The sequence below is a fragment of the Rhinoraja longicauda genome, chromosome 37 (assembly GCF_053455715.1).
Source record: "Rhinoraja longicauda isolate Sanriku21f chromosome 37, sRhiLon1.1, whole genome shotgun sequence".
Taxonomy (NCBI): Eukaryota; Metazoa; Chordata; class Chondrichthyes; order Rajiformes; family Arhynchobatidae; genus Rhinoraja; species Rhinoraja longicauda.
The window spans coordinates 9,273,964-9,287,088 of NC_135989.1; the positions used below are offsets into that span (position 1 = coordinate 9,273,964).

A 13,125-nucleotide genomic window follows, 5' to 3' on the forward strand; every position below is an offset into this window, starting at 1 on the left:
TAACTCAGCAGGTCGGGCAGCATCTCGGGAGAGAAGGAATGGGTGACGTTTCGGGTCGGGACCCTAGAAGGCCATTCAGCCCATAATGTCTGTGCTGTACGTGCCATAAGTGTTTTGAAGTGTTGCTCATGTCAGCTCACTGGGTTTGCAAATGTTGCCTGGAATGCTGGCTGGGGAAGAAGAATTTTAGACTTCAAAACTAACTTTATGTTGGAAAAATCTTTTAAAGTTTTCTCAGTACTTAAGCATTTCCTGTGCCAAAAATGATTTTTTTTTGCCCTTTGCAGAAAATAATTTCAACTGGAAGCGATCTTCTCGAGAAATATTCCCTATGGGACAAATTAGAAAGTGAAGAGAGATTTTATTTAGCATCTGTGTTCCTGCAGTCTGTGGAAAATGCTGCCATTGGTGCCACCTTGAGTTTATCAGATCAAGGAAGCAGCATTGAGACAACTAACATTGGTAAATTCTGAAGATATATTTTATTTGACATATTCTCTTACATTGTGATCTTGGAGCATATGTTGTGAGGAATAGCATTTACTAACTTTAGGCCAGGGTTCAGATTTATTATTGTGAACTGTGAAAGGTTTTGTATTGCATGCCATCCAAACAATTGGATATACCAAACATAAACACAATCAAGTTAAATTCAAGTACAATAGATGGAGCAAAAGGGAAGATACTGAGTGCAGAATATAGTTCTCAGCATTGTAGTGCATTAGTTCCATGAACAAACTCCAATGACCATCAATGGGGTAGAGTGTAGGAAAATAATTGCAGATAGTGGTACAAATCGAGGGGGTAGAGGTATACGTAACATAGACTGAGAACTGCAGATGCTGGTTTACAAAAAAGGACGGAACTTGAGGGAGGCAGCGTCTCTGGAGGACATGGATAGCTGATGTTTCGAGTCGGGACCCTTCTTCTTAACCTTCTTCCCACCAAAATCCCTCATCACCTGTATCTGCCTCATCAGACTTTGTCTGAGGATGAGGATGAGACGGAGCTTCTTCCCACAAGCCATCAGGACTGTCAACTTTTATAACCCCAGAGACTAAATTTTTGTCGACACTTTTTGTGCTATGTTTAGTAACTTATTAACTTTATTATATGCTGTAACTGTAATTCTTTTTGTGCACAACCCACAGGCATTGCCACTTTCATTTCACTGCACATCGAGTATGTGTATGTGACAAATAAATTTGACTTGACTTGACTTGACTTTCTCCCCCCCCCCCTTCCAACCACAATAAGTCTGAACAAGGTTCCTGACTCGAAACATCACCTGGCCAAGTTCACCTGAGCCGCTGAGTTACGCCAGCACTTTGTGTCTTTTTTTAAAACAGAAAATGTGAACACTCAGCTGTCAGGCAGTAGCTGTGAAGGGGAAAATAAGAGTCAATGTTCTGCTCTGATGAGAGATCATTGACATGAAACATTAACTCTGTTTATCTTTTCACAGATGCAGACTAATCTGCTGTTAACATTGTTTTCTATTCTTATTTCGGATTTCTGACATCTGTGCCTTTTTTTGCTGTTTCTCATTCACAGGTACAGATCCAGTTATACATTTCTGTTGTAGATATTTGCTGGATGCAAATTTGCTGTTTTATTTCATACATTGTGACAGTAAATATGCTTCAAAAAGTATTTAATTCGCTGTGACATCCTGGGCAATGAACTAGGGTTAGGAAAGGTGCCATGTAATGGAACATCTCAAAGGTTTATTCCTGGGAACTTTATAATTTATGCTCAGCAGAAGATGGAACATCCTTGGAATAAATGTTACTCCAACAGTATATATTTACAATTTACTTTTTTGTATTTTTAGGTGTGGAAATACTAAACCTTCGCGGAACTAATGGTGCAGCCTCTGACAGAATAAGTCTGCAGGCAAAAGGCAACACTGTGGATATAGATCGAAGGGCCATCACTGGAAATCAAACCGATGGTAACAGCAATTCATTTTATTTGTTTAGTTTAGTTTAGAGATACAGCGCGGAAACGGGCCCTTTGGCCCGCTGAGTCCACGCCGACCTGCAATCCCCAAACATTAGCACTATCTTACACACACGAGGGACAATTTACAACTATACCAAGCCAATTAACCTACAAACCTATAAGGCTTTGGAGTGTGGGGGGAAACCGGATATCCCGGAAAAAACCCATGCAGGTCATGGGGAGAATGTTAGGATCGAACCCGGGTCTCTGGTGCTGTGGTGCTAATTTGCTTGTGCTAATTCTTCTGAAATTGAATTATTCTCAGCAAATGTCTTATTTTTGTTACGAAGTAAAGGTACGGTTTACCATAGGCACAATGAATCTCAGATGCCGGAATCTTGAGCAAAACACAAAGTGCTGGAAGAACTCAGAGACGTTTTGGTCAGGACCCTTCTTCAGACTCAAAGAAGGTTCCCGACCCCTGTTCATCCCCTCCAGAGATGCTGCCGGACCTGTTGTGTTACTTCAGCACTCATGAATTACTGTCAGTTGTTTTTGCAGATCTTGAAACCCCGAGCAGAACACAAAGTGCTGGAGGAACTCAGCGGGTCAGGCAGCATCTGGGGAGCGAATGGACGGACCACGTTTCGAGTGAGGACCCTTTTTTAGACTGTTCTTTCCATCCCCAGTTGCTGCCTGAACCGCCGAGATCCTCCAGCACTTTGCTTTCCTCAAGATTCCAACATCTGAAGTATTTTGTGCCTCTGTGAGAACATTGCTGTCCTGAATAGGTGGCAACAGGGCCATTTTGGCGACCAGAAATGGATTGATGGGCTATTTTAAAAAATCAGATGAAAGCAATGATATTGATGAGAGGCTGAACTTTGACCGTTCAGACCTGCAAAGAAAGGCAGCTTTTTTGCTCAGGATTCCAGCATCTGCAATCTCTTGTTTCATCAACATTGAAAACCCAGTTGGTGGTCTTATCAGGAGTGGGTCTGTGGCCTTGGTAAATGACTTACTCTTGTGTATTTGATGTAAGTCGCTAACATGGAGTGTCTGTTTCCCAGCATGCAGAGTGACTCAGAAAGGTCTCAACAGGTACTGTATATATGCTGCTAGGTTTTATTCATTTTAATCATTTGCGCATAGATTAAGGCATCTCAATAGAATGGGCTGGGTTGGTATGCCAGCAGGTGCCAAAAATTGACATTAGTCTAAAGTATGAAAAGAGAACTTTAGCAGTAAATATGATATTATTCTTCTCAGAAAGTGCATGGACCATTGGTGGTATGAATACACACAATCATTTTCAGTTACAAAGATCAAGAGTCATGGGTGTTTAATTGTCAAATGGACCAGAACAAATTACAGCATCTATGGAGTGGAATGGATGGACGACGTTTTGGGTTGGGATCCTTTATTGGATAGTTTTCTTCCCTCCATCCCCATCAGTCTGAAGAAGGGACCCAGAAATGTGGCCTGCTCTTTTTCCTCCACAGATGCTGCCTGACCCATTGAGTTCCTCCTGCGGTTTGTTTTTTGCTCTTTGAAGAAAGAAGCAGAGTTAATGTTCCGGGTTACTGATCCTAATAATAATAATAATAATAATATATTTATTTTATATAGCGCCTTATCACATGCTCAAAGCGCTCATGCTCAATCCTCCATCAGTTCATTTGTTTCTCTCTTTCTCCATTGACAGATTTTGCAGCTGTGGCTTTGATTGCCTACAACAACATGCATTCCATCCTCAAGGGTTGTCCTTTCACCCTCAGCACAGGTGGAAATCAGACGGAATTTCACATAGCCTCCAATGTAGTTTCAGCTGTGATGACTAACAGAGAGAACCATGACCCCAAAATGATGACTAACTTCACGTTCAGGCTCACAGAGGTTTGTAAGGAGTTGTATTGATCTGGTCTGCTGTGTTAAATGCAGTGATGCAGTGCTCATTTTTTAGGTGCCGGAGCTGTCACTGTTAAATTCCCCACTAGTTAAAATTCCCCGCTGTTTACTTAGGCTTTTTTTTACAGAGGTGCCGTAGCGGCGCTCCAGTGAGCTCCGGCAGCACTGCACCCTTGGTTAAATGTTTCGTTTAGTTTAGAGATACAGCGCGGAAACAGGCCCCTCGGTCCACCAAGCCGATGCCAACCAGTGATCACCCCGTACACTAGCACGTTCCTAAACACTAGGGGCAATATACAATTGGCAGAAGCCAATTAAGCTACAAACCTGCACGTGTTTGGAGTGTGGGAGGAAACCGAAGCACCCAGGGAAAGCCCACGCAGTCATGGGGAGAATGTACAAACACCACATAGACACCACCCGTAATCAGCATCGAACCCTGGTCTCTGGTGCTGTAAGGCAGCAGCTCTACCGCTGTGCCACCATGCCGCCCTGTCTGTATCACTGATCGTAAACCTGTCTCTGAATGATATTCATGCTGTTTTTTAGTTTTAGCATGGAAATAAACCTTTCGGCCCGTCGACCATCGATCACTCATTTACACTAGTTCTATGTTATCCCACTTACTCATCCACTCCCTACACACACTAGGGGCAATTTACAGTGGCCAATTAACTCTCCAACCCTGCATATCTTTGGGATGTGGGAGGAAACCAGAGCACCCGGTGGAAGCCCATGAGGTCAAACTCCACTTAGACCTGGGGTCATGATCGAGTCCAGAATCTACCAGCTGCATCACTGTGCCTCCACCCTTATGGAATAGGTACACAAGGGTTAAATACCAACCAGATCCTTCCGTCAGACCGACATTAACAACCTTCCATTCAACCATTCAATGGATCAGATTATAAATGTGGAAGCTGGTGGAGAAGATTGCATTTAGCCCCGTACAGCATTTGTCCATTGTACGTCTGCAAGAATCCACTGTCTGTAGTCCACCAGCTTCTTTCATTGCCTCTGCTGGGCCAAATTAGCACAGAGTTGAGCCAGGGTCAGAATCACTCTGGGCATTGAGTTTTCCCAGGGACGGTTTCATGCCACGTTACAGCCAGTGTTAGCGTGAAAAGCTTGCTCTCCACAGGAACCTGTTGATGGCTGGGTAGTGCACTGTGCCCACTGGAATTACAGACCTGGAGAAAGTTACTGGACTCTCAATGGATGCAGTTTGCAAGATTTCAACAAAACACACACCCGCTGTCACTGCCACCAGGTCTCCAACCTCGCTCTGCTGATTGCGCCTTTCCATTGGAAGGTATAAATGTTTATTCATTAATGTTCTTCATGGAATCACTGACTTCCAACATGGCAAGGGGGAAGAAGTTAAGAAAAAGGTTAGCGTTAGCTATAGCTACACAAGGTTGACACAGGGGAAGTTGAGACGAAGGTGGGTGTCAGCTCAAGCAACACTTTGCCATATAACTCAAATGGCTCGCTCAAGTCTTGTGGAGGAAGAAATTTGCTCTCCTTACCTGAGTCCGAAGAAGGGTCCTGACCCGAAACAGTGCCTGTCCATTCCCTCCCCAGATGCTGTCTCACCCACTCAGTTCCTCCAGCACTTTGTACTTTGCTCAAGATTCCGGCATCTGCAGTCTCTTGAATCGCCTCCTTACTGTACCTGGTCTTCAGCCTCGATTTGATAACAAATTCACCATTGTGTAAGTGACACCTAACCATCCACTGACTTGGCCTTGTAGAATTCATGTTGGTAGTTTACCCACTACCCATGGTAGACCCTCTCAGACTAGGGGAGATAATTCACTGTCCCTTAACAAGGAACTAAACTGGCCAAAAGTGCTGCGAAAAAATAGATGTTAGAGGAGATCTGCTTAGGTAGTGGGTAAAGCAAGGTGGGTGATATACCTTTTTGAGATCCTCACCAACTTGTTGCAAATACATGTCTATTGTAGTAATTTGAGGAATGACTGGTAGAGTCTATGCACACTGCAGAGTCCAGTGCTCAGTCTATCCATTGCTGCACACTGACTCCAGTGTCTGGAGTTATACCTCACTGAAAAGAAAACAGTTGCGGTCGTTAGAAGTCAATCATCCCATTCTGTGTAGCAATCATGCAGGAGGTCCATGGGACGGTATCCTGGACCCAACCATCTTCAGCATCATGACCTTCCTTTCATTGACTCAGCTTCAGACAACATTTCCACCATTTACAGGACACTAGTTTGAAGCTTAGGAAAACAAACTGCAGATGCTGGCTTAAATCGGAGGTAGACACGAAATGCTGGAGTAAGTCAGCAGGTCAGGCAGCATCAGGAGATGCTGCCTGACCCGCTGAATTACTCCACCATTTTGTGCCTACCCTAGTTTGAAGCTTGATGGAATGGATGCACTTCAACACACTCAGAAAAATCATAGCATCCTTCTTGATTAGCAACACTATGCTATACATTCAGTTCCTCCATCACAAGTACACATTGGTCATCTGTAAAATCCACTGCAGTTACCTGCCCAGTCTACAATGACAGCGCTACCAAACCTCTACACCAGAAGGATCAAGGGCAGCTTCTACCACCACCTGCAGGTTCCCTTCCAAGTCAACACCATCCTGACTTTGATATATGGCACTGGCCCTTTCAACATCACTGGGTTTAAATCCCTGCCCAATGACACTGTGGGTTCTTATCTTCCGTGAGCAGACTGCAGCTCACCACCGCCTCCTTGAGGTGGGCAATAAATACTGACTGGGCCAGCAATGTCCACACGAATTAATTAAAAAAATTGAACAGATCTTTATGAACTTGTAATCAGTTAAGTTGTGAAGTGTTAATGGTTTAGTTCAGTTTATTATTGTCACGTGCACCGAGGTACAGTAAAAAGATTTTTTGCTGCGTGCTATCCAGTCAGCGGAAAGACTATATATGATTACAATCAAGCCGTCCAAAGTGTACAGATACAGGATCAAGGGTATAACATTTAGTGCAAGATGTCAAGTCCGATAAAGGATAGTTCAAAGGTCTTCAATGAGGTAGATGGGAGGTCAGGACTGCTCTCTAGTTGGTGAGATGATGGGTTCCGTTGCCTGATAACAGCAATAATGAAGAATGTGATTCTTCCAAAGCAGACTCTTTTAATGTGCTTTTCCTCTTCCTTTGCAGGGTGAACCATATGCCCTAAATTTAATTACGTGCATTGGGATTCCTGTGTCACTTGTGTGTCTCATTGTTACTATTGGAACCATAGCCCTTTGGGAGCAGCTTAAGAATGCTGTGGTTATCACTCACATGCAGCTGTGTGTGAGCCTTTTCCTGGCAGAGCTACTCTTCATTATAGGAATCAACAAAACTGGACACCGGGTAAGATGCTAGCGTTCCCCTGGGGAAGCAACTGAGGCTGCTCTCTGCAGTATTAATGATACAAATGGAAATAGGTTGTGCTAAATTATTGATTAAAAGAAATGAGGGAATCTCTGCAGGGAAAAGCAGCTTTAATCTGTCCCCCAATCAGTCTGAAGAAGGGTCCCAACCGAAACGTCACCAATCCATGTTCCCCTCCGACTAGGTTAATTCCCGGAATTTGCGGGACTGTCATATGTTGAAAGACTGGAGCGGCTAGGCTTGTATACACTGGAGTTTAGAAGGATGAGAGGGGATCTTATCGAAACATATAAGATTATTAAGGGGTTGGACAAGTTAGAGGCAGGAAACATGTTCCCAATGTTGGGGGAGTCCAGAACCAGAGGCCACAGTTTAAGAATAAGGGGTAGGCCATTTAGAACGGAGATGAGGAAAAACTTTTTCAGTCAGAGTTGTAAATCTGTGGAATTCTCTGCCTCAGAAGGCAGTGGAGGCCAATTCTCTAAATGCATTCAAGAGAGAGCTAGATAGAGCTCTTAAGGATAGCGGAGTCAGGGGGTATGGGGAGAAGGCAGGAACTGGGTACTGATTGAGAATGATCAGCCTTGATCACATTGAATGGTGGTGCTGGCTCAAAGGGCCGAATGGCCTACTCCTGCACCTATTGTCTATTGACTTGCTGAGTTACTCCAGCACTTTGTGTCCTTTTTTCAACTTTAATCTGTACCCCTTTTAAGAAACTTACTGGGCCACTGACATTGCAATGGAGAGATGGAGAGAACAATCACACTTTTGTAATTGTTCTCTCCATCTTCAGCCTGAAGAAGGGTCTCGACCTGAAACATCACCCATTCCTTCTCTCCAGAGATGCTGCCTGTCCTGCTGAGTCACTTCAGCATTTTGTGTCCATCTTCTAACAAACAAGTGATGGTCAGCGTGGACTCAAGTGGGTCAAGGGGAGAGTTTCCATGCTGTATCTTTCAATCAATCAAAAACAAATTTCCTCATAAACCTGGAAGGCTCACTACATCTTTATAAAATGAAAATTTTGCGATTTTGCAATTGGGCTGTGACAGCCCCTCATAGTGCTTCTTGTTGTTTCAGATTGTGTGTGGGGTTATAGCTGGATTTTTACATTACTTGTTCCTGTCGGCCTTTGTGTGGATGTTTTTGGAAGGAATTCAGCTCTACCTGATGGTCAGAAACATCAAGAAATTAAGAATTTCTAATTCGGAGAAAGCTGGCAAGTACATGTACGGATGTGGCTATGGGATTCCTGCATTAATAGTAGTCGTTTCTGCTGCTGTCTATCCTGATGGCTATGGATCACCCAACTAGTAAGGAGTGTATTATGTTTCTTTGCTTGTACAATAAATTGTTCAGTTATTCTTGACACAATCGCTAACTGTCTACTAAGGAGATGAGAAACACCTTTACAGTTTATAGCAGGGTTCAACACAATTATTGCAATGAATACAAATTGTTTTCAATGCCTATTTTTACTTATGTATAGAATCAAAATAAGAATATTAATAAATGACTCTCATGAGCCAAGACAGTACACTTTATTTTTGCCCATTATATCTTTCCCATTCTCATGGTTACCAGTTACCCCTGGGGTAAAGAGACAAATAGCTATATCATTCAAATTCTTTGCTGAGTACCTGTAGACTACTGAATCACCCGTATCATCACAGGCAAGCCTAAGGTTGCCTTTGATCATTTTCTACACCATTGCAGTAGGCACACCTGTATATCATGAGGTCTCTGGGAGAGATGGGGTGCTCCTGGGTATTCAAGACTGATGTATGATCAATGATCAATGGTACTTTATTGTCACACGTGCAAAAGCACAGTGAGATTCTATTTTTGCATACACTTCAGTAAAGTATTGCCATATCTAAACACAATCTCCAAATACCAAACAGAAATTGTGATTAATCCTGGCTAACATTTTGCACAATGATGATCTGATTTACTGCACTTTGATCAGCATGTTACACTGGTTAAAAACAACATATACTAATACTTAATCTCAATTCTTCTCTTGATTAACATCAGCTGCTGGCTACGGAAACAGAGGAGATTCAACTGGAGCTTCCTGGGACCTGTGTGCCTAATAATTGGGGTAAACCTCTAAATGATCTATATTGCGATTGTGATCTTCAAGTTAATTTTGGTACATATTACATTTCAAATGTGTGGTAAACTAATCTGCTGCTGAAACCTTCATTTATCCTGAACCCTTTGTTACCTTTACAACTTTCTTCAGCGAAGCTACTGCCTGACTCCTGAGTTACTCCAGCACTTTGTCTTTTTTTGTAAACCAGCATCTGCAGTTTTTTGTGTCTACAACCTCCTTGCTAGTCTTCCCACCTTGCATTCAACTGCTCAAGGTCAAATCTTAGGGATTTTCTCACTAAACCTATCTGCCCCTGTCCTCTCCACAAAAATGACCCCACCTCTCGATCAAACTTTGGTCATCTGTCCAAGTATTTTTTTATGTGACATGGTATAATGTTTGTTTTTTTACTGCACCCTATCAATGCAAAATTGTTGCTTATCCATCTTTTGAGTGAGAACAAGCCATTCTCAGAGCAGGTGCTCCATCTCAAAGCTGAAAGATGCCCCTGTATTACACGAGGGCACTTCATTACATTGTATAAGAAAATAACTGCAGATGCTGGTACAAATCGATTTATTTACAAAATGCTGGAGTAACTCAGCAGGTCAGGCAGCATCTCGGGAGAGAAGGAATGGGTGACGTTTCGGGTCGAGACCCTTCTTCAGACTGATGTCGGGGGCGGGACAAAGGAAGGATATAGGTGGAGACAGGAAGATAGAGGGAGATCTGGGAAGGAGGAGGGGAAGGGAGGGACAGAGGAACTATCTAAAGTTGGAGAAGTCGATGTTCATACCACTGGGCTGTAAACTGCCCAGGCGAAATATGAGGTGCTGTTCCTCCAATTTCCGGTGGGCCTCACTATGGCACTGGAGGAGGCCCATGACAGAAAGGTCAGACTGGGAATGGGAGGGGGAGTTGAAGTGCTCGGCCACCGGGAGATCAGTTTGGTTAATGCGGACCGAGCGCAGGTGTTGAGCGAAGCGATCGCCGAGCCTGCGCTTGGTTTCGCCGTTGTAAATAAGTTGACATCTAGAGCAGCGGATGCAATAGATGAGGTTGGAGGAGGTGCAGGTGAACCTTTGTCTCACCTGGAAAGACTGTTTGTGTCCTTGGATGGAGTTGAGGGGGGAGGTAAAGGGACAGGTGTTGCATCTCGTGCGGTTGCAGGGGAAAGTGCCCGGGGTTGGGGTGGTTTGGGTAGGAAGGGACGAGTGGACCAGGGAGTTACGGAGGGAACGGTCTCTGCGGAACACAGAGAGGGGAGGGGATGGGAAGATATGGCCAGTGGTGGGGTCCCGTTGTAGGTGACGGAAATGTTGGTGGATGATATGTTGGATCCGCTGGCTGGTGGGGTGGAAGGTGAGAACGAGGGGGATTCTGTCCTTGTTGCGAGTGGGGGGAGGGGGAGCAAGAGCGGAGCTGCGGGACGTAGAAGAGACCCTAGTGAGAGCCTTATCTATAATGGAGGAGGGGAAGCCCCGTTTTCTGAAGAACGAGGACATCTCGGAAGCCCTAGTGTCAAACACCTCATCTCCCGGTGGCCGAGCACTTCAACTCCCCCTCCCATTCCCAGTCTGACCTTTCTGTCATGGGCCTCCTCCAGTGCCATAGTGAGGCCCACCGGAAATTGGAGGAACAGCACCTCATATTTCGCCTGCGCAGTTTGCAGCCCAGTGGTATGAACATCGACTTCTCCAACTTTAGATAGTTCCTCTGTCCCTCCCTTCCCCTCCTCCTTTCCAGATCTCCCTCTATCTTCCTGTCTCCACCTATAATCCTTCCTTTGTCCCGCCCCCCTGACATCAGTCTGAAGAAGGGTCTCGACCCGAAACGTCACCCATTCCTTCTCTCCCGAGATGCTGCCTGACCTGCTGAGTTACTCCAGCATTTTGTGAATAAATCATTACATTGTATTCTATACTGAGGAGTCTTTCTTGATGCCAGTGATGCCTTGCACAGATGGAGCCTCAGAATGAGTTCGGGGATGATGAGCATTAAAATATGAATGAAAATTGTATATGTCTTGGTAATAAAGATTATATGGTGATTCTTCTTAGGTTTAGATTAAACATAGAGATGGTGAATATCAATGTTCACTGGTGATTTATGGCTAAAGATCTCGAAGGTATAACTGGTTGTTGAGTTTGTAAGAGACCTAATTAAACTGCAGCATCAAGGTTTCACACACGTACCTTCATGTTTCAGGCACAAAATGCTTGTCTAAGTATTCAGGCAGAGTTTAGTGGTCTTTGTTGGTGTCTGGTCAAAATACAGAAAATAGACCTGGGCCTGGAACAAAAAAATCATTATCCTCCTGTTTGTGTATGGTTCCTTGTGGGCTGGAGATGAGTTCCACAGATACTTCCCCAATTTATTCTATCTATTTTTGTTTTTGTTGTTTGCGTCTTCCAACAGATCAATACATTCCTTTTCCTGATAACGCTCTGGAATTTGAAGAAAGAAATTGCCAAACGAGATATTGCAGTGTCAAAGCTCAAAGACACGAGGTGAGTCCCATTATGATCTCCAGTCTTTTATGGATAGGAAAGATATAGAGGGACTATTGAATACTGTGTTTACAAACCTGCTGTGAAGCTGCAAATAAGAATGTCATTGTTCCATTTCGATACATATGAGAATGAAACACTCTTCACTCTTTAATCTTGACATGGACTAAACAAGGACAAATGGGACTGGCTTTGATGGGGCCTTTTGGTCGGCGTGGAAGGATTTGTTTCCGTGCTGTTTGTCTCTTACTATTTAAAGTGCTTGAGCTGCCAACTACCTCATTGGAGATTCTCGTTCAATCTTTAGTCAGACTTTTCTGGACTTTATCTTGCACTAAACGTTATTTATTTTATCCTGTAATCCACACACTGTGGTCGGCCTTTTGCTGTACCTCGTGTACACGTGACAATAAACTAAGCTAAGCAAAGCAATATTTCTATGGGTGTATTAAGCACTGGTGGATGACTTGCCTAAGGTCTCATTCTTCATAGATCTCTCCCATACCCCTATCACCTCCCCCTAATTCACCCGTTACCCACACATGTACACAAATTCACAGCAGCCAATTAACCTACCCGCTTGTCTTTCGGATATGGGTGGAGACCGGTGCAAGCCCCCAAGGAAACCACATGGTCTGCAGATGGTGGGTTAGGTTGCACTATGGACTTTGGTTTTAGCATTAATATGGTTACCATAATATTGTTATATTTGGATTTTATTGTATTTTTACCTAATATATATTATCTCTGTGTTATTATTTTTACGGGCCCGATATGCTGCATCAAGTGAGGATTTAATTGTTCTGCCATCGGTACATATGACAATAAAAACACTCTGGACTCTCGGTCGTGAGGAAAATGTACAAACTCCAAACGTATAGTGCTCAGGGTCAGCGTTAAACCTGAATCACAAACCTGTGAGGGAGCAATACTACTTGCTGTGAGGCAGGCTTGAGCCACTGCTACCCATATACCTAACTGCGATTGCAATTCCAAATTGTGCTCTAGCCTCATGTGACTGGATTTCATTTGGCCATCTGTGATCAACTTGAACCTCAAATGAACACTGTGCAACAAGGAACTGCAGATGCTGGTTTACAAAAAAAACACGCAAAGTGCTGGAGTAACTCAGCAAGTCAGGCAGCATCTCTGGAGAACATGGATAGGGGTGATATAAGAAAATAACTGCAGATGCTGGTACAAATCGATTTATTCACAAAATGCTGGAGTAACTCAGCAGGTCAGGCAGCATCTCGGGAGAGAAGGAATGGGT

General features: G+C 43.8%; 1 protein-coding gene across 1 annotated transcript in view; it reads left to right on the forward strand.

The window, feature by feature from the left end:
• The window catches only part of LOC144610706 (adhesion G protein-coupled receptor E3-like), a 36,571-nt gene that overhangs the window by 18,485 nt on the left and 4,961 nt on the right, over positions 1-13,125 (forward strand). Inside the window, exons 9-16 of the mRNA XM_078429607.1 lie at positions 288-462; positions 1,835-1,954; positions 3,650-3,840; positions 4,994-5,164; positions 7,023-7,220; positions 8,325-8,557; positions 9,282-9,348; positions 11,761-11,852. Of these exons, the coding sequence (XP_078285733.1) occupies positions 288-462; positions 1,835-1,954; positions 3,650-3,840; positions 4,994-5,164; positions 7,023-7,220; positions 8,325-8,557; positions 9,282-9,348; positions 11,761-11,852 (1,247 nt within the window). The remainder of the gene's footprint in view (positions 1-287; positions 463-1,834; positions 1,955-3,649; positions 3,841-4,993; positions 5,165-7,022; positions 7,221-8,324; positions 8,558-9,281; positions 9,349-11,760; positions 11,853-13,125) is intronic.